Source organism: Heptranchias perlo, unplaced genomic scaffold, assembly GCF_035084215.1.
Source record: "Heptranchias perlo isolate sHepPer1 unplaced genomic scaffold, sHepPer1.hap1 HAP1_SCAFFOLD_257, whole genome shotgun sequence".
NCBI lineage: Eukaryota > Metazoa > Chordata > Chondrichthyes > Hexanchiformes > Hexanchidae > Heptranchias > Heptranchias perlo.
Window position 1 is genome coordinate 1 of NW_027139269.1, and position 21,853 is coordinate 21,853.

Genomic DNA, 21,853 nt, shown 5'->3' on the forward strand with positions numbered 1-21,853 from the left:
TGTACCCCAGTGAGAGTCAGTGTGTGTGGAACTGTACCCCAGTGAGAGTCAGTGTGTGTGGAACTGTAACCCAGTGAGAGTCAGTGTGTGTGGAACTGTACCCCGGTGAGAGTCAGTGTCTGTGGAACTGTACCCCAGTGAGAATCAGTGTCTGTGGAACTGTACCCCAGTGAGAGTCAGTGTGTGTGGAACTGTACCCCAGTGAGAGTCAGTGTGTGTGGGACTGTACCCCAGTGAGAGTCAGTGTCTGTAGAACTGTACCCCAGAGAGGGACAGTGTCTGTGGAACTGTACCCCAGAGAGGGACAGTGTGTGTGAAGTCTTGAGATCACTGAGATTGCTCTTGTGTTCACTGGGCTGCTTTTGTTGTGACTGAATCGTTTGCTCGTGATGTGCTGATGCGAAGGCCTCAATCCTGGCTGATTTCACTTTGCCTTGTGTGGTGCAGGACAGTGTTCCAGTACTTGGGTTGTGTATCTCACCAGCCGATTGGCTCCTGCACTCTCAGTGCAGCACTTGCTGCCGATTTGGGAACCCGCCACTGATTTAATTTTAGGTCCTGTGTGGCCTCTGCTGCAGATCTCAAACAATTCTCCAGCACCAGTAACAACCTTGAGTGAAAAACAAGTCAAGAAACGGGGAGCTGCCAGCAATTTCTTGTAAATCGTTCCCTTGCAACAGCTCTCCCCTCACTCCCATTCCCCCTGTACCCTCTCTCTGAAAGAGCTCTCCCCTCACTCCCATTCCCCCTGTACCCTCTCACTGAAAGAGCTCTCCCTCACTCCCATTCCCCTGTACCCTCTCACTGAAAGAGCTCTCCCCTCACTCCCATTCCCCCTGTCCCCTCTCTCTGAAAGAGCTCTCCCCTCACTCCCATTCCCCCTGTACCCTCTCACTGAAAGAGCTCTCCCCTCACTCCCATTCCCCTTGTACCCTCTCTCTGAAAGAGCTCTCCCCTCACTCCCATTCCCCTGTCCCCTCTCACTGAAAGAGCTCTCCCCTCACTCCCATTCCCCCTGTCCCCTCTCTCTGAAAGAGCTCTCCCTCACTCCCATTCCCCCTGTCCCCCTCTCTCTGAAAGAGCTCTCCCTCACTCCCATTCCCCTGTACCCTCTCTCTGAAAGAGCTCTCCCCTCACTCCCATTCCCCCTGTCCCCTCTCACTGAAAGAGCTCTCCCCTCACTCCCATTCCCCTGTACCCTCTCACTGAAAGAGCTCTCCCCTCACTCCCATTCCCCTGTATCCTCTCACTGAAAGAGCTCTCCCCTCACTCCCATTCCCCTGTCCCCTCTCACTGAAAGAGCTCTCCCCTCACTCCCATTCCCCTGTCCCCTCTCACTGAAAGAGCTCTCCCCTCACTCCCATTCCCCTGTACCCTCTCTCTGAAAGAGCTCTCCCCTCACTCCCATTCCCCTGTCCCCTCTCACTGAAAGAGCTCTCCCCTCACTCCCATTCCCCTGTATCCTCTCACTGAAAGAGCTCTCCCCTCACTCCCATTCCCCTGTCCCCTCTCACTGAAAGAGCTCTCCCCTCACTCCCATTCCCCTGTCCCCTCTCACTGAAAGAGCTCTCCCCTCACTCCCATTCCCCTGTCCCCTCTCACTGAAAGAGCTCTCCCCTCACTCCCATTCCCCTGTATCCTCTCACTGAAAGAGCTCTCCCCTCACTCCCATTCCCCTGTCCCCTCTCACTGAAAGAGCTCTCCCCTCACTCCCATTCCCCTGTCCCCTCTCACTGAAAGAGCTCTCCCCTCACTCCCATTCCCCCTGTACCCTCTCACTGAAAGAGCTCTCCCCTCACTCCCATTCCCCTGTATCCTCTCTCTGAAAGAGCTCTCCCCTCACTCCCATTCCCCTGTATCCTCTCACTGAAAGAGCTCTCCCCTCACTCCCATTCCCCTGTACCCTCTCACTGAAAGAGCTCTCCCCTCACTCCCATTCCCCCTGTACCCTCTCACTGAAAGAGCTCTCCCCTCACTCCCATTCCCCTGTATCCTCTCACTGAAAGAGCTCTCCCCTCACTCCCATTCCCCCTGTACCCTCTCTCTGAAAGAGCTCTCCCCTCACTCCCATTCCCCTGTACCCTCTCTCTGAAAGAGCTCTCCCCTCACTCCCATTCCCCTGTCCCCTCTCACTGAAAGAGCTCTCCCCTCACTCCCATTCCCCCTGTACCCTCTCTCTGAAAGAGCTCTCCCCTCACTCCCATTCCCCTGTACCCTCTCTCTGAAAGAGCTCTCCCCTCACTCCCATTCCCCCTGTACCCTCTCACTGAAAGAGCTCTCCCCTCACTCCCATTCCCCTGTCCCCTCTCACTGAAAGAGCTCTCCCCTCACTCCCATTCCCCCTGTACCCTCTCACTGAAAGAGCTCTCCCCTCACTCCCATTCCCCTGTACCCTCTCACTGAAAGAGCTCTCCCCTCACTCCCATTCCCCTGTATCCTCTCACTGAAAGAGCTCTCCCCTCACTCCCATTCCCCTGTACCCTCTCTCTGAAAGAGCTCTCCCCTCACTCCCATTCCCCTGTACCCTCTCACTGAAAGAGCTCTCCCCTCACTCCCATTCCCCTGTACCCTCTCACTGAAAGAGCTCTCCCCTCACTCCCATTCCCCCTGTACCCTCTCACTGAAAGAGCTCTCCCCTCACTCCCATTCCCCTGTCCCCTCTCACTGAAAGAGCTCTCCCCTCACTCCCATTCCCCCTGTACCCTCTCACTGAAAGAGCTCTCCCCTCACTCCCATTCCCCTGTCCCCTCTCACTGAAAGAGCTCTCCCCTCACTCCCATTCCCCTGTCCCCTCTCTCTGAAAGAGCTCTCCCCTCACTCCCATTCCCCTGTCCCCTCTCTCTGAAAGAGCTCTCCCCTCACTCCCATTCCCCCTGTACCCTCTCACTGAAAGAGCTCTCCCCTCACTCCCATTCCCCTGTCCCCTCTCTCTGAAAGAGCTCTCCCCTCACTCCCATTCCCCCTGTACCCTCTCACTGAAAGAGCTCTCCCCTCACTCCCATTCCCCTGTCCCCTCTCACTGAAAGAGCTCTCCCCTCACTCCCATTCCCCTGTACCCTCTCACTGAAAGAGCTCTCCCCTCACTCCCATTCCCCCTGTCCCCTCTCACTGAAAGAGCTCTCCCCTCACTCCCATTCCCCCTGTCCCCTCTCACTGAAAGAGCTCTCCCCTCACTCCCATTCCCCCTGTCCCCTCTCTCTGAAAGAGCTCTCCCCTCACTCCCATTCCCCTGTCCCCTCTCTCTGAAAGAGCTCTCCCCTCACTCCCATTCCCCTGTACCCTCTCTCTGAAAGAGCTCTCCCCTCACTCCCATTCCCCCTGTACCCTCTCTCTGAAAGAGCTCTCCCCTCACTCCCATCCCCCTGTATCCTCTCACTGAAAGAGCTCTCCCCTCACTCCCATTCCCCTGTACCCTCTCACTGAAAGAGCTCTCCCCTCACTCCCATTCCCCTGTCCCCTCTCTCTGAAAGAGCTCTCCCCTCACTCCCATTCCCCTGTACCCTCTCTCTGAAAGAGCTCTCCCCTCACTCCCATTCCCCTGTCCCCTGCGGCGCTCCCTCGGCCCTGACCCTCCGACAGCGCGGCGCTCCCTCGGCCCTGACCCTCCGACAGCGCGGCGCTCCCTCGGCCCTGACCCTCCGACAGCGCGGCGCTCCCTCGGCCCTGACCCTCCGACAGCGCGGCGCTCCCTCGGCCCTGACCCTCCGACAGCGCGGCGCTCCCTCGGCCCTGACCCTCCGACAGCGCGGCGCTCCCTCGGCCCTGACCCTCCGACAGCGCGGCGCTCCCTCGGCCCTGACCCTCCGACAGCGCGGCGCTCCCTCGGCCCTGACCCTCCGACAGCGCGGCGCTCCCTCGGCCCTGACCCTCCGACAGCGCGGCGCTCCCTCGGCCCTGACCCTCCGACAGCGCGGCGCTCCCTCGGCCCTGACCCTCCGACAGCGCGGCGCTCCCTCGGCCCTGACCCTCCGACAGCGCGGCGCTCCCTCGGCCCTGACCCTCCGACAGCGCGGCGCTCCCTCGGCCCTGACCCTCCGACAGCGCGGCGCTCCCTCGGCCCTGACCCTCCGACAGCGCGGCGCTCCCTCGGCCCTGACCCTCCGACAGCGCGGCGCTCCCTCGGCCCTGACCCTCCGACAGCGCGGCGCTCCCTCGGCCCTGACCCTCCGACAGCGCGGCGCTCCCTCGGCCCTGACCCTCCGACAGCGCGGCGCTCCCTCGGCCCTGACCCTCCGACAGCGCGGCGCTCCCTCGGCCCTGACCCTCCGACAGCGCGGCGCTCCCTCGGCCCTGACCCTCCGACAGCGCGGCGCTCCCTCGGCCCTGACCCTCCGACAGCGCGGCGCTCCCTCGGCCCTGACCCTCCGACAGCGCGGCGCTCCCTCGGCCCTGACCCTCCGACAGCGCGGCGCTCCCTCGGCCCTGACCCTCCGACAGCGCGGCGCTCCCTCGGCCCTGACCCTCCGACAGCGCGGCGCTCCCTCGGCCCTGACCCTCCGACAGTGCGGCGCTCCCTCGGCCCTGACCCTCCGACAGTGCGGCGCTCCCTCGGCCCTGACCCTCCGACAGTGCGGCGCTCCCTCGGCCCTGACCCTCCGACAGTGCGGCGCTCCCTCGGCCCTGACCCTCCGACAGCGCGGCGCTCCCTCGGCCCTGACCCTCCGACAGCGCGGCGCTCCCTCGGCCCTGACCCTCCGACAGTGCGGCGCTCCCTCCGTGATCCCTGGGGTTTGATCTATTGGGATTGTGCACGGTGGGACAGGATTGGGACGGGATTCAGCCCTCTTCACTGATTTACGTGAAGTCCATTCCCTTCGGGTCATGTTCTGTAACCTTGATTTATAGAAACACAGAAAATTCTATTAAGTCCACTATTTCTCCGAGGCACCCAGTCTAATCCCACTCTCCCCCTCACTCCCCGTACCCTTTAATATCCCACCCAGTCTAATCCCACTCTCCCCCTCACTCCCCGTACCCTTTAATATCCCACCCAGTCTAATCCCACTCTCCCCTCACTCCCCGTACCCTTTAATATCCCACCCAGTCTAATCCCACTCTCCCCCTCACTCCCCGCACCCTTTAATATCCCACCCAGTCTAATCCCACTCTCCCCCTCATTCCCCGTACCCTTTAATATCCCACCCAGTCTAATCCCACTCTCCCCTCACTCCCCGTACCCTTTAATATCCCACCCAGTCTAATCCCACTCTCCCCCTCATTCCCCGTACCCTTTAATATCCCACCCAGTCTAATCCCACTCTCCCCTCACTCCCCGTACCCTTTAATATCCCACCCAGTCTAATCCCACTCTCCCCCTCACTCCCCGTACCCTTTAATATCCCACCCAGTCTAATCCCACTCTCCCCTCACTCCCCGTACCCTTTAATATCCCACCCAGTCTATTCCCACTCTCCCCTCACTCCCCGTACCCTTTAATATCCCACCCAGTCTAATCCCACTCTCCCCCTCACTCCCCGTACCCTTTAATATCCCACCCAGTCTAATCCCACTCTCCCCTCACTCCCCGTACCCTTTAATATTCCACCCACTCTAATCCCACTCTCCCCCTCACTCCCCGTACCCTTTAATATCCCACCCGTTCTAATCCCACTCTCCCCTCACTCCCCGTACCCTTTAATATCCCACCCAGTATAATCCCACTCTCCCCCTCACTCCCCGTACCCTTTAATATTCCACCCACTCTAATCCCACTCTCCCCCTCACTCCCCGTACCCTTTAATATCCCACCCGGTCTAATCCCACTCTCCCCTCACTCCCCGTACCCTTTAATATCCCACCCAGTATAATCCCACTCTCCCCCTCACTCCCCGTACCCTTTAATATCCCACCCAGTCTAATCCCACTCTCCCCTCACTCCCCGTACCCTTTAATATCCCACCCAGTCTAATCCCACTCTCCCCCTCATTCCCCGTACCCTTTAATATCCCACCCAGTCTAATCCCACTCTCCCCCTCACTCCCCGTACCCTTTAATATCCCACCCAGTCTAATCCCACTCTCCCCTCACTCCCCGTACCCTTTAATATCCCACACAGTCTAATCCCACTCTCCCCTCACTCCCCGTACCCTTTAATATCCCACCCACTCGAATCCCACTCTCCCCTTCACTCCCCGTACCCTTTAATATCCCACCCAGTCTAATCCCACTCTCCCCCTCACTCCCCGTACCCTTTAATATCCCACCCACTCGAACCCACTCTCCCCTCACTCCCCGTACCCTTTAATATCCCACCCAGTCTAATCCCACTCTCCCCCTCACTCCCCGTACCCTTTAATATCCCACCCAGTCTAATCCCACTCTCCCCCTCACTCCCCGTACCCTTTAATATCCCACCCAGTCTAATCCCACTCTCCCCCTCACTCCCCGTACCCTTTAATACCCCACCCAGTCGAATCCCACTCTCCCCTCACTCCCCGTACCCTTTAATATCCCACCCAGTCGAATCCCACTCTCCCCTTCACTCCCCACACCCTTTAATATCCCACCCAGTCGAATCCCACTCTCCCCTTCACTCCCCACACCCTTTAATATCCCACCCAGTCTAATCCCACTCTCCCCCTCACTCCCCGTACCCTTTAATATCCCACCCAGTCTAATCCCACTCTCCCCATCACTCCCAATACCCTTTAATATCCCACCCAGTCTAATCCCACTCTCCCCTCACTCCCCGTCCCCTTTAATATCCCACCCAGTCTAATCCCACTCTCCCCCTCACTCCCCGCACCCTTTAATATCCCACCCAGTCTAATCCCACTCTCCCCGTCACTCCCCATACCCTTTAATATCCCACCCAGTCTAATCCCACTCTCCCCTCACTCCCCGTACCCTTTAATATCCCACCCAGTCTAATCCCACTCTCCCCTCACTCCCCGTACCCTTTAATATCCCACCCAGTCGAATCCCACTCTCCCCCTCACTCCCCGTACCCTTTAATATCCCACCCAGTCTAATCCCACTCTCCCCTCACTCCCCGTACCCTTTAATATCCCACCCAGTCTAATCCCACTCTCCCCCTCACTCCCCGTACCCTTTAATATCCCACCCAGTCTAATCCCACTCTCCCCTCACTCCCCGTACCCTTTAATATCCCACCCAGTCTAATCCCACTCTCCCCTCACTCCCCGTACCCTTTAATATCCCACCCAGTCGAATCCCACTCTCCCCCTCACTCCCCGTACCCTTTAATATCCCACCCAGTCTAATCCCACTCTCCCCTCACTCCCCGTACCCTTTAATATCCCACCCAGTCTAATCCCTCTCTCCCCTCACTCCCCACACCCTTTAATATCCCACCCAGTCTAATCCCACTCTCCCCCTCATTCCCCGTATCCTTTAATATCCCACCCAGTCTAATCCCACTCTCCCCCTCACTCCCCGTACCCTTTAATATCCCACCCAGTCTAATCCCACTCTCCCCTCACTCCCCGTACCCTTTAATATCCCACCCAGTCTAATCCCACTCTCCCCTCACTCCCCGTACCCTTTAATATCCCACCCAGTCTAATCCCACTCTCCCCCTCACTCCCCGTACCCTTTAATATCCCACCCAGTCTAATCCCACTCTCCCCCTCACTCCCCGTACCCTTTAATATCCCACCCAGTCTAATCCCACTCTCCCCCTCACTCCCCGTACCCTTTAATATCCCACCCAGTCTAATCCCACTCTCCCCCTCACTCCCCGTACCCTTTAATATCCCACCCAGTCTAATCCCACTCTCCCCCTCACTCCCCGTACCCTTTAATATCCCACCCAGTCTAATCCCACTCTCCCCTCACTCCCCGTACCCTTTAATATCCCACCGAGTCGAATCCCACTCTCCCCTCACTCCCCGTACCCTTTAATATCCCACCCAGTCTAATCCCACTCTCCCCCTCACTCCCCGTACCCTTTAATATCCCACCCAGTCTAATCCCACTCTCCCCCTCACTCCCCGTACCCTTTAATATCCCACCCAGTCTAATCCCACTCTCCCCCTTACTCCCCGTACCCTTTAATTTCCCCCTCAGGTATAATCCCACTCTCCTCTCACTCCCCGTACCCTTTAATATCCCACCCAGTCTAATCCCACTCTCCCCCTCACTCCCCATACCCTTTAATATCCCACCCAGTCTAATCCCACTCTCCCCCTCACTCCCCGTACCCTTTAATATCCCACCCAGTCTAATCCCACTCTCCCCTCACTCCCCGTACCCTTTAATATCCCACCCAGTCTAATCCCACTCTCCCCTCACTCCCCGTACCCTTTAATATCCCACCCAGTCTAATCCCACTCTGCCCCTCACTCCCCGTACCCTTTAATATCCCACCCAGTCTAATCCCACTCTCCCCTCACTGCCCGTACCCTTTAATATCACACCCAGTCTAATCCCACTCTCCCCCTCATTCCCCGTACCCTTTAATATCCCACCCAGTCTAATCCCACTCTCCCCTTCACTCCCCGTACCCTTTAATATCCCACCCAGTCTAATCCCACTCTCCCCTCACTCCCCGTACTCTTTAATATCCCACCCAGTCTAATCCCACTCTCCCCTCACTCCCCGTACCCTTTAATATCCCACCCAGTCTAATCCCACTCTCCCCCTCACTCCCCGTCCCCTTTAATATCCCACCCAGTCTAATCCCACTCTCCCCCTCACTCCCCGTACCCTTTAATATCCCACCCAGTCTAATCCCACTCTCCCCTCACTCCCCGTACCCTTTAATATCCCACCCAGTCTAATCCCACTCTCCCCCTCACTCCCCGTACCCTTCAATATCCCACCCAGTCTAATCCCACTCTCCCCTCACTCCCCGTACCCTTTAATATCCCACCCAGTCTAATCCCACTCTCCCCTCACTCCCCGTACCCTTTAATATCCCACCCAGTCTAATCCCACTCTCCCCTCACTCCCCGTACCCTTTAATATCCCACCCAGTCTAATCCCACTCTCCCCTCACTCCCCGTACCCTTTAATATCCCACCCAGTCTAATCCCACTCTCCCCCTCACTCCCCGTACCCTTTAATATCCCACCCAGTCTAATCCCACTCTCCCCTCACTCCCCGTACCCTTTAATATCCCACCCAGTCTAATCCCACTCTCCCCTCACTCCCCGTACCCTTTAATATCCCACCCAGTCTAATCCCACTCTCCTCCTCACTCCCCGTACCCTTTAATATCCCACCCACTCTAATCCCACTCTCCCCCTCACTCCCCGTACCCTTTAATATCCCACCCAGTCTAATCCCACTCTCCCCTCACTCCCCGTACCCTTTAATATCCCACCCAGTCTAATCCCACTCTCCCCCTCACTCCCCGTACCCTTTAATATCCCACCCAGTCTAATCCCACTCTCCTCCTCACTCCCCGTACCCTTTAATATCCCACCCACTCTAATCCCACTCTCCCCCTCACTCCCCACACCCTTTAATTTCCCCCTCAGGTATAATTCCACTCTCCTCCCTCCCCATACCCTTTAATAAGAATAAGAATAAGAATATTGTTACAAAAAGAAAGCTGTTCATTTGTGAAATGGGGAAGTGATCCTGAAGTTGCTGGGAATGTGAGCAATGTTAGTCATTGTCTGAAAGTGAGTGGAGAACATTACAGTGGGGACAGCTTCCTCGGAACTCCGCCAGGGGACCACCCCTCCCCCCGGCCCCTCGGAGCTCCGCCAGGGGACCATCCCCGGCCCCTCGGAGCTCCGCCAGGGAACCAAACCCGGCTCCTCAGAGCTCTCTCAGTTGCTGACTGTGCATTTCTTGGATTGTTTGCCTGAGCTGTCTGCTGTATCTTTTGGTTTTGATTTAGCTGCTTGTTCTCCTGTTCTGTTTTTCCTTTTTGTTTTACAGTTTCTTTTGGATTGCCTATTCTTGTGCTCCCTCCCGAAGCCTATGTTTGACGATCAGGCCTCCTACTCCCTGCATGTTTTCATCGTTGTGCAAAGTTAAACGAAGAGTTGTGAGTGTTCCATCACCAACACATCGAATTTCTGTTCTTTCAATATGTTTTACTAGACGGGGATCTCCGAGAAACCCAGACACAGCCCAAACATTCCAGGTAATCTTACCTGCAGAGAAGTAGAACTTCCGGAGGAACAGTCAGAGTGCAGGGAATGTCCAGTCAGAGTGCAGGGAATGTGCAGTCAGAGTGCAGGGAATGTGCAGTCAGAGTGCAGGGAATGTGCAGTCAGAGTGCAGGGAATGTGCAGTCAGAGTGCAGGGAATGTGCAGTCAGAGTGCAGGGAATGTGCAGTCAGAGTGCAGGGAATGTGCAGTCAGAGTGCAGGGAATGTGCAGTCAGAGTGCAGGGAATGTGCAGTCAGAGTGCAGGGAATGTGCAGTCAGAGTGCAGGGAATGTGCAGTCGGAGTGCAGGGAATGTGCAGTCGGAGTGCAGGGAATGTGCAGTCGGAGTGCAGGGAATGTGCAGTCGGAGTGCAGGGAATGTGCAGTCGGAGTGCAGGGAATGTGCAGTCGGAGTGCAGGGAATGTGCAGTCGGAGTGCAGGGGGTGTGCAGTCAGAGTGCAGGGGATGTGCAGTCAGAGTGCAGGGGATGTGCAGTCAGGGTGCAGGGGATGTGCAGTCAGGGTGCAGGGGATGTACAGTCAGGGTGCAGGGGGTGTGCAGTCAGGGTGCAGGGGGGGTGCAGGGGGTGTGCAGTCAGAGTGCAGGGAATGTGCAGTCAGAGTGCAGGGAATGTGCAGTCAGAGTGCAGGGAATGTGCAGTCAGAGTGCAGGGAATGTGCAGTCAGAGTGCAGGGAATGTGCAGTCAGAGTGCAGGGGGTGTGCCGTCAGGGTGCAGGGGATGTGCGGTCAGAGTGCAGGGAATGTGCAGTCAGAGTGCAGGGTATGTGCAGTCAGGGTGCAGGGGATGTGCAGTCAGGGTGCAGGGGATGTGCAGTCAGGGTGCAGGGGATGTGCAGTCAGAGCGCAGGGGGGTGTGCAGTCAGGGCGCAGGGGGGTGTGCAGTCAGGGCGCAGGGGGGTGTGCCGTCAGGGCGCAGGGGGGTGTGCCGTCAGGGCGCAGGGGGGTGTGCCGTCAGGGCGCAGGGGGGTGTGCCGTCAGGGCGCAGGGGGGTGTGCCGTCAGGGCGCAGGGGGGTGTGCCGTCAGGGCGCAGGGGGGTGTGCCGTCAGGGCGCAGGGGGGTGTGCCGTCAGGGCGCAGGGGGGTGTGCCGTCAGGGCGCAGGGGGGTGTGCCGTCAGGGCGCAGGGGGGTGTGCCGTCAGGGCGCAGGGGGGTGTGCCGTCAGGGCGCAGGGGGGTGTGCCGTCAGGGCGCAGGGGGGTGTGCCGTCAGGGCGCAGGGGGGTGTGCCGTCAGGGCGCAGGGGGGTGTGCCGTCAGGGCGCAGGGGGGTGTGCCGTCAGGGCGCAGGGGGGTGTGCCGTCAGGGCGCAGGGGGGTGTGCCGTCAGGGCGCAGGGGGGTGTGCCGTCAGGGCGCAGGGGGGTGTGCCGTCAGGGCGCAGGGGGGTGTGCCGTCAGGGCGCAGGGGGGTGTGCCGTCAGGGCGCAGGGGGGTGTGCCGTCAGGGCGCAGGGGGGTGTGCCGTCAGGGCGCAGGGGGGTGTGCCGTCAGGGCGCAGGGGGGTGTGCCGTCAGGGCGCAGGGGGGTGTGCCGTCAGGGCGCAGGGGGGTGTGCCGTCAGGGCGCAGGGGGGTGTGCCGTCAGGGCGCAGGGGGGTGTGCCGTCAGGGCGCAGGGGGGTGTGCCGTCAGGGCGCAGGGGGGTGTGCCGTCAGGGCGCAGGGGGGTGTGCCGTCAGGGCGCAGGGGGGTGTGCCGTCAGGGCGCAGGGGGGTGTGCCGTCAGGGCGCAGGGGGGTGTGCCGTCAGGGCGCAGGGGGGTGTGCCGTCAGGGCGCAGGGGGGTGTGCCGTCAGGGCGCAGGGGGGTGTGCCGTCAGGGCGCAGGGGGGTGTGCCGTCAGGGCGCAGGGGGGGTGTGCCGTCAGGGCGCAGGGGGGGTGTGCCGTCAGGGCGCAGGGGGGGTGTGCCGTCAGGGCGCAGGGGGGGTGTGCCGTCAGGGCGCAGGGGGGGTGTGCCGTCAGGGCGCAGGGGGGGTGTGCCGTCAGGGCGCAGGGGGGGTGTGCCGTCATGGCGCAGGGGGGGTGTGCCGTCAGGGCGCAGGGGGGGGTGTGCCGTCATGGCGCAGGGGGGGTGTGCCGTCATGGCGCAGGGGGGGTGTGCCGTCAGGGCGCAGGGGGGGGTGTGCCGTCAGGGCGCAGGGGGGGTGTGCCGTCAGGGCGCAGGGGGGTGTGCCGTCAGGGCGCAGGGGGGTGTGCCGTCAGGGCGCAGGGGGGGTGTGCCGTCAGGGCGCAGGGGGGGTGTGCCGTCAGGGCGCAGGGGGGTGTGCCGTCAGGGCGCAGGGGGGTGTGCCGTCAGGGCGCAGGGGGGTACAGGGGTGTGCAGTCAGGGCGCAGGGGGGTGCAGTCAGAGTACAGGGAACATACAGGGGGGTACAGTCAGTGCACGGGTTAGGGTGTGCAGGCAGAGCATGTCGGGGTTGTACGGGTCAAGCACGGGGGGCGAAGGGTCGGTGGGTACAGGCTGAACCCAGGGGGTGGGGGGGTGGGTACGTGCCGAACATGAGGGATTTGTACAGGCAGAGCACTGCAAGGCGGGGCGGGGTCAGGGTGTGTACAGGCACAGCACGGGGTGGGTGGGGGGTTTTACAGGCACAGCACGGGGTGGGGGGATACAGTCAGGGTACAGGGTAGTTTGCTGGTACAGGAGAGGGCTGGGGTTGTTGTGGAGTGATAGTGAGCTATCTGATCCTGGGCACTGACGGAGCTCCCTGCCTAGGCCGTTGGTTTTTTTTGCCTTATTTATATTTTGCCCCATCTACCTGTGTTGTCGTCGAGGTGGAGCTGTGAGTATCGAACCGTCAGCTCGTCACCACCTCCAGGTTCGTCTCACCACTGACTGGATGATAGAAAGAGTGACATGGCTGCCAGCTGGTGTTTAGGAGAGCAGGTCTCTGGCTCGTTGAGCTGGCGAGGTGAAGCGGGCGGGCATGTTGTGTGTGTTGTGTTGCACTGACCTGTGTCTCGTTCTGTTTTGCAGCCTCGAGCTGTCGCTGGATTCCGAGGAACGGTTCGCTATGCGTCAGTCAACGCCCATAAAAACCGAGTAAGGGACACCCTTATTAACCAGTCCGGGGCGGGGGCAGTGGGTCAGGCACTGACCTCTCTCACCTTTCACCCTCTGACTAAATGGTCAGAGGCTTTGCTTTCTGGCAGTTGTGTCAGACGTGTTCCAGATCAGCTTTCGGTCCCTGAGGGGAGAATGGGACTGTCACAGAGTGTGAGGTGAGAGCTCAGCGTTGCCAAAGCTGGCAGGTGATGACTGTACACGACACAGCTCACTCCACCTGGGCTGAAATGGGTGTGTTCACCCTGCAGAGAGTGGGGAAAGGGGACAAACGGGGAGAAGGGAGAGAGAGGGGCGAATACACAGCAAAGTGTGAAGGGGTCTGGTCATACCCCAGCGAGTGCTGATGATTCACTGTCTCCTTCCCTATCTGCAGGAGATGGGTCGACACGATGACCTCTGGTCACTTCTCTATATGCTGGTCGAGTTTGCAGTCGGTCAGCTCCCCTGGAGAAAAATCAAGGACAAGGTATGTGTCTCCAAATCAGGGGGAAATCATAGACATGGTATGTGTCCCCAAATCAGGGGGAAATCATAGACATGGTATGTGTCCCCAAATCAGGGGGAAATCATAGACATGGTATGTGTCTCCAAATCAGGGGGAAATCAGAGACATGGTACGTGTCTCCAAATCAGGGGGAAATCATAGACATGGTATGTGTCCCCAAATCAGGGGGAAATCATAGACATGGTCTGTGTCTCCAAATCAGGGGGAAATCATAGACATGGTCTGTGTCCCCAAATCAGGGGGAAATCATAGACATGGTACGTGTCTCCAAATCAGGGGGAAATCAGAGACATGGTATGTGTCCCCAAATCAGGGGGAAATCATAGACATGGTCTGTGTCCCCAAATCAGGGGGAAATCAGAGACATGGTACGTGTCCCCAAATCAGGGGAGATTCAAGGACATGGTATGTGTCTCCAAATCAGGGGGAAATCATAGACATGGTACATGTCTCCAAATCAGGGGAGAATCATAGACATGGTACGTGTCTCCAAATCAGGGGGAAATCATAGACATGGTATGTGTCTCCAAATCAGGGGGAAATCATAGACATGGTATGTGTCTCCAAATCAGGGGGAAATCATAGACATGGTACGTGTCTCCAAATCAGGGAGAAATCATAGACATGGTATGTGTCTCCAAATCAGGGGGAAATCATAGACATGGTACATGTCTCCAAATCAGGGGGAAATCATAGACATGGTACATGTCTCCAAATCAGGGGGAAATCATAGACATGGTACATGTCTCCAAATCAGGGGGAAATCATAGACATGGTACATGTCTCCAAATCAGGGGGAAATCATAGACATGGTACATGTCTCCAAATCAGGGAGAAGTCATAGACATGGTACATGTCTCCAAATCAGGGGGAAATCATAGACATGGTATGTGTCTCCAAATCAGGGGAGATTCAAGGACATGGTATGTGTCCCCAAATCAGGGGAGAATCAAGGACATGGTATGTGTCCCCAAATCAGGGGAGAATCAAGGACATGGTATGTGTCCCCAAATCAGGGGAGAATCAAGGACATGGTATGTGTCCCCAAATCAGGGGAGGATCATAGACATGGTATGTGTCCCCAAATCAGGGGAGAATCAAGGACATGGTACGTGTCCCCAAATCAGGGGAGAATCAAGGACATGGTATGTGTCTCCAAATCAGGGGAGGATCATAGACATGGTATGTGTCCCCAAATCAGGGGAGAATCATAGACATGGTATGTGTCCCCAAATCAGGGGAGAATCATAGACATGGTCTGTGTCCCCAAATCAGGGGAGAATCATAGACATGGTCTGTGTCCCCAAATCAGGGGAGAATCATAGACATGGTCTGTGTCCCCAAATCAGGGGAGAATCATAGACATGGTCTGTGTCCCCAAATCAGGGGAGAATCATAGACATGGTCTGTGTCCCCAAATCAGGGGAGAATCATAGACATGGTCTGTGTCCCCAAATCAGGGGAGAATCATAGACATGGTCTGTGTCCCCAAATCAGGGGAGAATCATAGACATGGTCTGTGTCCCCAAATCAGGGGAGAATCATAGACATGGTACGTGTCCCCAAATCAGGGGAGAATCATAGACATGGTCTGTGTCCCCAAATCAGGGGAGAATCATAGACATGGTCTGTGTCCCCAAATCAGGGGAGAATCATAGACATGGTCTGTGTCCCCAAATCAGGGGAGAATCATAGACATTGTACGTGTCCCCAAATCAGGGGAGAATCATAGACATGGTCTGTGTCCCCAAATCAGGGGAGGATCATAGACATGGTCTGTGTCCCCAAATCAGGGGAGAATCATAGACATGGTCTGTGTCCCCAAATCAGGGGAGAATCATAGACATGGTACGTGTCTCCAAATCAGGGGAGAATCATAGACATGGTCTGTGTCCCCAAATCAGGGGAGAATCATAGACATGGTCTGTGTCCCCAAATCAGGGGAGATTCAAGGACATGGTATGTGTCCCCAAATCAGGGGAGATTCAAGGACATGGTCTGTGTCCCCAAATCAGGGGAGAATCATAGACGTGGTCTGTGTCTCCAAATCAGGGGAGAATCATAGACATGGTACATGTCTCCAAATCAGGGGAGAATCAAGGACATGGTATGTGTCCCCAAATCAGGGGAGATTCAAGGACATGGTATGTGTCCCCAAATCAGGGGAGAATCATAGACATGGTCTGTGTCTCCAAATCAGGGGGAAATCAAGGACATGGTATGTGTCTCCAAATCAGGGGAGAATCATAGACATGGTATGTGTCTCCAAATCAGGGGGAAATCAGAGACATGGTACGTGTCTCCAAATCAGGGGGAAATCATAGACATGGTATGTGTCCCCAAATCAGGGGGAAATCATAGACATGGTCTGTGTCTCCAAATCAGGGGGAAATCATAGACATGGTCTGTGTCCCCAAATCAGGGGGAAATCATAGACATGGTACGTGTCTCCAAATCAGGGGGAAATCAGAGACATGGTATGTGTCCCCAAATCAGGGGGAAATCATAGACATGGTCTGTGTCCCCAAATCAGGGGGAAATCAGAGACATGGTACGTGTCCCCAAATCAGGGGAGATTCAAGGACATGGTATGTGTCTCCAAATCAGGGGGAAATCATAGACATGGTACATGTCTCCAAATCAGGGGAGAATCATAGACATGGTACGTGTCTCCAAATCAGGGGGAAATCATAGACATGGTATGTGTCTCCAAATCAGGGGGAAATCATAGACATGGTATGTGTCTCCAAATCAGGGGGAAATCATAGACATGGTACGTGTCTCCAAATCAGGGAGAAATCATAGACATGGTATGTGTCTCCAAATCAGGGGGAAATCATAGACATGGTACATGTCTCCAAATCAGGGGGAAATCATAGACATGGTACATGTCTCCAAATCAGGGGGAAATCATAGACATGGTACATGTCTCCAAATCAGGGGGAAATCATAGACATGGTACATGTCTCCAAATCAGGGGGAAATCATAGACATGGTACATGTCTCCAAATCAGGGAGAAGTCATAGACATGGTACATGTCTCCAAATCAGGGGGAAATCATAGACATGGTATGTGTCTCCAAATCAGGGGAGATTCAAGGACATGGTATGTGTCCCCAAATCAGGGGAGAATCAAGGACATGGTATGTGTCCCCAAATCAGGGGAGAATCAAGGACATGGTATGTGTCCCCAAATCAGGGGAGAATCAAGGACATGGTATGTGTCCCCAAATCAGGGGAGGATCATAGACATGGTATGTGTCCCCAAATCAGGGGAGAATCAAGGACATGGTACGTGTCCCCAAATCAGGGGAGAATCAAGGACATGGTATGTGTCTCCAAATCAGGGGAGGATCATAGACATGGTATGTGTCCCCAAATCAGGGGAGAATCATAGACATGGTACGTGTCCCCAAATCAGGGGAGAATCATAGACATGGTATGTGTCCCCAAATCAGGGTAGAATCATAGACATGGTCTGTGTCCCCAAATCAGGGGAGAATCATAGACATGGTCTGTGTCCCCAAATCAGGGGAGAATCATAGACATGGTCTGTGTCCCCAAATCAGGGGAGAATCATAGACATGGTCTGTGTCCCCAAATCAGGGGAGAATCATAGACATGGTCTGTGTCCCCAAATCAGGGGAGAATCATAGACATGGTCTGTGTCCCCAAATCAGGGGAGAATCATAGACATGGTCTGTGTCCCCAAATCAGGGGAGAATCATAGACATGGTACGTGTCCCCAAATCAGGGGAGAATCATAGACATGGTCTGTGTCCCCAAATCAGGGGAGAATCATAGACATGGTCTGTGTCCCCAAATCAGGGGAGAATCATAGACATGGTCTGTGTCCCCAAATCAGGGGAGAATCATAGACATTGTACGTGTCCCCAAATCAGGGGAGAATCATAGACATGGTCTGTGTCCCCAAATCAGGGGAGGATCATAGACATGGTCTGTGTCCCCAAATCAGGGGAGAATCATAGACATGGTCTGTGTCCCCAAATCAGGGGAGAATCATAGACATGGTACGTGTCTCCAAATCAGGGGAGAATCATAGACATGGTATGTGTCCCCAAATCAGGGGAGATTCAAGGACATGGTATGTGTCCCCAAATCAGGGGAGATTCAAGGACATGGTCTGTGTCCCCAAATCAGGGGAGAATCATAGACGTGGTCTGTGTCTCCAAATCAGGGGAGAATCATAGACATGGTACATGTCTCCAAATCAGGGGAGAATCAAGGACATGGTATGTGTCCCCAAATCAGGGGAGATTCAAGGACATGGTATGTGTCCCCAAATCAGGGGAGAATCATAGACATGGTCTGTGTCTCCAAATCAGGGGGAAATCAAGGACATGGTATGTGTCTCCAAATCAGGGGAGAATCATAGACATGGTATGTGTCTCCAAATCAGGGGAGAATCATAGACATGGTACATGTCTCCAAATCAGGGGAGAATCATAGACATGGTCTGTGTCTCCAAATCAGGGGAGAATCATAGACATGGTACGTGTCTCCAAATCAGGGGAGAATCATAGACATGGTCTGTGTCTCCAAATCAGGGGAGAATCATAGACATGGTACGTGTCCCCAAATCAGGGGAGAATCATAGACATGGTATGTGTCTCCAAATCAGGGGAGAATCAAGGACATGGTACGTGTCCCCAAATCAGGGGAGAATCATAGACATGGTCTGTGTCCCCAAATCAGGGGAGAATCATAGACATGGTATGTGTCTCCAAATCAGGGGAGAATCACGGACATGGTACGTGTCCCCAAATCAGGGGAGAATCATAGACATGGTACGTGTCCCCAAATCAGGGGAGAATCAAGGACATGGTATGTGTCCCCAAATCAGGGGAGAATCATAGACATGGTCTGTGTCCCCAAATCAGGGGAGAATCATAGACATGGTCTGTGTCCCCAAATCAGGGGAGAATCATGGACATGGTATGTGTCCCCAAATCAGGGGAGAATCATAGACATGGTATGTGTCCCCAAATCAGGGGAGATTCAAGGACATGGTATGTGTCTCCAAATCAGGGGAGAATCAAGGACATGGTATGTGTCCCCAAATCAGGGGAGAATCAAGGACATGGTATGTGTCCCCAAATCAGGGGAGAATCATAGACATGGTCTGTGTCCCCAAATCAGGGGAGAATCATAGACATGGTCTGTGTCCCCAAATCAGGGGAGAATCAAGGACATGGTCTGTGTCCCCAAATCAGGGGAGAATCATAGACATGGTATGTGTCCCCAAATCAGGGGAGATTCAAGGACATGGTATGTGTCTCCAAATCAGGGGAGAATCAAGGACATGGTATGTGTCCCCAAATCAGGGGGAAATCATAGACATGGTCTGTGTCCCCAAATCAGGGGAGATTCGAGGACATGGTATGTGTCTCCAAATCAGGGGAGAATCAAGGACATGGTATGTGTCCCCAAATCAGGGGAGATTCAAGGACATGGTATGTGTCTCCAAATCAGGGGAGAATCATAGACATGGTATGTGTCCCCAAATCAGGGGGAAATCAAGGACATGGTATGTGTCTCCAAATCAGGGGAGAATCAAGGACATGGTATGTGTCCCCAAATCAGGGGAGATTCAAGGACATGGTATGTGTCTCCAAATCAGGGGAGAATCATAGACATGGTATGTGTCCCCAAATCAGGGGAGAATCAAGGACATGGTATGTGTCCCCAAATCAGGGGAGATTCAAGGACATGGTATGTGTCTCCAAATCAGGGGAGAATCATAGACATGGTATGTGTCCCCAAATCAGGGGGAAATCAAGGACATGGTATGTGTCTCCAAATCAGGGGAGATTCAAGGACATGGTACGTGTCCCCAAATCAGGGGGAAATCATAGACATGGTATGTGTCTCCAAATCAGGGGAGAATCATAGACATGGTACGTGTCCCCAAATCAGGGGAGAATCAAGGACATGGTATGTGTCCACAAATCAGGGGGAAATCATAGACATGGTCTGTGTCTCCAAATCAGGGGAGAATCAAGGACATGGTATGTGTCCCCAAATCAGGGGGAAATCATAGACATGGTCTGTGTCCCCAAATCAGGGGAGAATCAAGGACATGGTATGTGTCCCCAAATCAGGGGGAAATCATAGACATGGTCTGTGTCTCCAAATCAGGGGAGAATCATAGACATGGTATGTGTCCCCAAATCAGGGGAGAATCATAGACATGGTACGTGTCCCCAAATCAGGGGAGAATCATAGACATGGTATGTGTCCCCAAATCAGGGGAGAATCATAGACATGGTCTGTGTCCCCAAATCAGGGGAGAATCATAGACATGGTATGTGTCCCCAAATCAGGGGAGAATCATAGACATGGAACGTGTCTCCAAATCAGGGGAGAATCATAGACATGGTACGTGTCCCCAAATCAGGGGAGAATCAAGGACATGGTATGTGTCCCCAAATCAGGGGAGAATCATAGACATGGTCTGTGTCTCCAAATCAGGGGAGAATCATAGACATGGTCTGTGTCTCCAAATCAGGGGAGAATCATAGACATGGTCTGTGTCTCCAAATCAGGGGGAAATCATAGACATGGTCTGTGTCCCCAAATCAGGGGAGAATCATAGACATGGTCTGTGTCCCCAAATCAGGGGAGAATCATAGACATGGTCTGTGTCCCCAAATCAGGGGAGAATCATAGACATGGTCTGTGTCTCCAAATCAGGGGGAAATCATAGACATGGTCTGTGTCCCCAAATCAGGGGAGAATCATAGACATGGTCTGTGTCTCCAAATCAGGGGAGAATCATAGACATGGTCTGTGTCCCCAAATCAGGGGAGAATCATAGACATGGTATGTGTCTCCAAATCAGGGGAGAATCAAGGACATGGTATGTGTCCCCAAATCAGGGGAGATTCAAGGACATGGTATGTGTCTCCAAATCAGGGGAGAATCATAGACATGGTATGTGTCCCCAAATCAGGGGGAAATCAAGGACATGGTATGTGTCTCCAAATCAGGGGAGAATCAAGGACATGGTATGTGTCCCCAAATCAGGGGAGATTCAAGGACATGGTATGTGTCTCCAAATCAGGGGAGAATCATAGACATGGTATGTGTCCCCAAATCAGGGGAGAATCAAGGACATGGTATGTGTCCCCAAATCAGGGGAGATTCAAGGACATGGTATGTGTCTCCAAATCAGGGGAGAATCATAGACATGGTATGTGTCCCCAAATCAGGGGGAAATCAAGGACATGGTATGTGTCTCCAAATCAGGGGAGATTCAAGGACATGGTACGTGTCCCCAAATCAGGGGGAAATCATAGACATGGTATGTGTCTCCAAATCAGGGGAGAATCATAGACATGGTACGTGTCCCCAAATCAGGGGAGAATCAAGGACATGGTATGTGTCCACAAATCAGGGGGAAATCATAGACATGGTCTGTGTCTCCAAATCAGGGGAGAATCAAGGACATGGTATGTGTCCCCAAATCAGGGGGAAATCATAGACATGGTCTGTGTCCCCAAATCAGGGGAGAATCAAGGACATGGTATGTGTCCCCAAATCAGGGGGAAATCATAGACATGGTCTGTGTCTCCAAATCAGGGGAGAATCATAGACATGGTATGTGTCCCCAAATCAGGGGAGAATCATAGACATGGTCTGTGTCCCCAAATCAGGGGAGAATCATAGACATGGTATGTGTCCCCAAATCAGGGGAGAATCATAGACATGGTACGTGTCTCCAAATCAGGGGAGAATCATAGACATGGTACGTGTCCCCAAATCAGGGGAGAATCAAGGACATGGTATGTGTCCCCAAATCAGGGGAGAATCATAGACATGGTCTGTGTCTCCAAATCAGGGGAGAATCATAGACATGGTCTGTGTCTCCAAATCAGGGGAGAATCATAGACATGGTCTGTGTCTCCAAATCAGGGGGAAATCATAGACATGGTCTGTGTCCCCAAATCAGGGGAGAATCATAGACATGGTCTGTGTCCCCAAATCAGGGGAGAATCATAGACATGGTCTGTGTCCCCAAATCAGGGGAGAATCATAGACATGGTCTGTGTCTCCAAATCAGGGGGAAATCATAGACATGGTCTGTGTCCCCAAATCAGGGGAGAATCATAGACATGGTCTGTGTCTCCAAATCAGGGGAGAATCATAGACATGGTCTGTGTCCCCAAATCAGGGGGAAATCA

At 54.9% G+C, this 21,853-nt stretch overlaps 1 protein-coding gene across 1 annotated transcript in view; it reads left to right on the forward strand.

Annotated features, from left to right (window-relative positions):
• Window positions 1–9,852: 9,852 nt before the first annotated feature.
• The window catches only part of LOC137310520 (tau-tubulin kinase 1-like), a gene marked incomplete at its 5' end in the record, with an annotated part of 115,442 nt that continues 103,441 nt past the window's right edge, over window positions 9,853–21,853 (forward strand). The window contains 3 exons of the mRNA XM_067978290.1: window positions 9,853–9,961; window positions 13,055–13,120; window positions 13,518–13,610. Of these exons, the coding sequence (XP_067834391.1) occupies window positions 9,853–9,961; window positions 13,055–13,120; window positions 13,518–13,610 (268 nt within the window). The remainder of the gene's footprint in view (window positions 9,962–13,054; window positions 13,121–13,517; window positions 13,611–21,853) is intronic.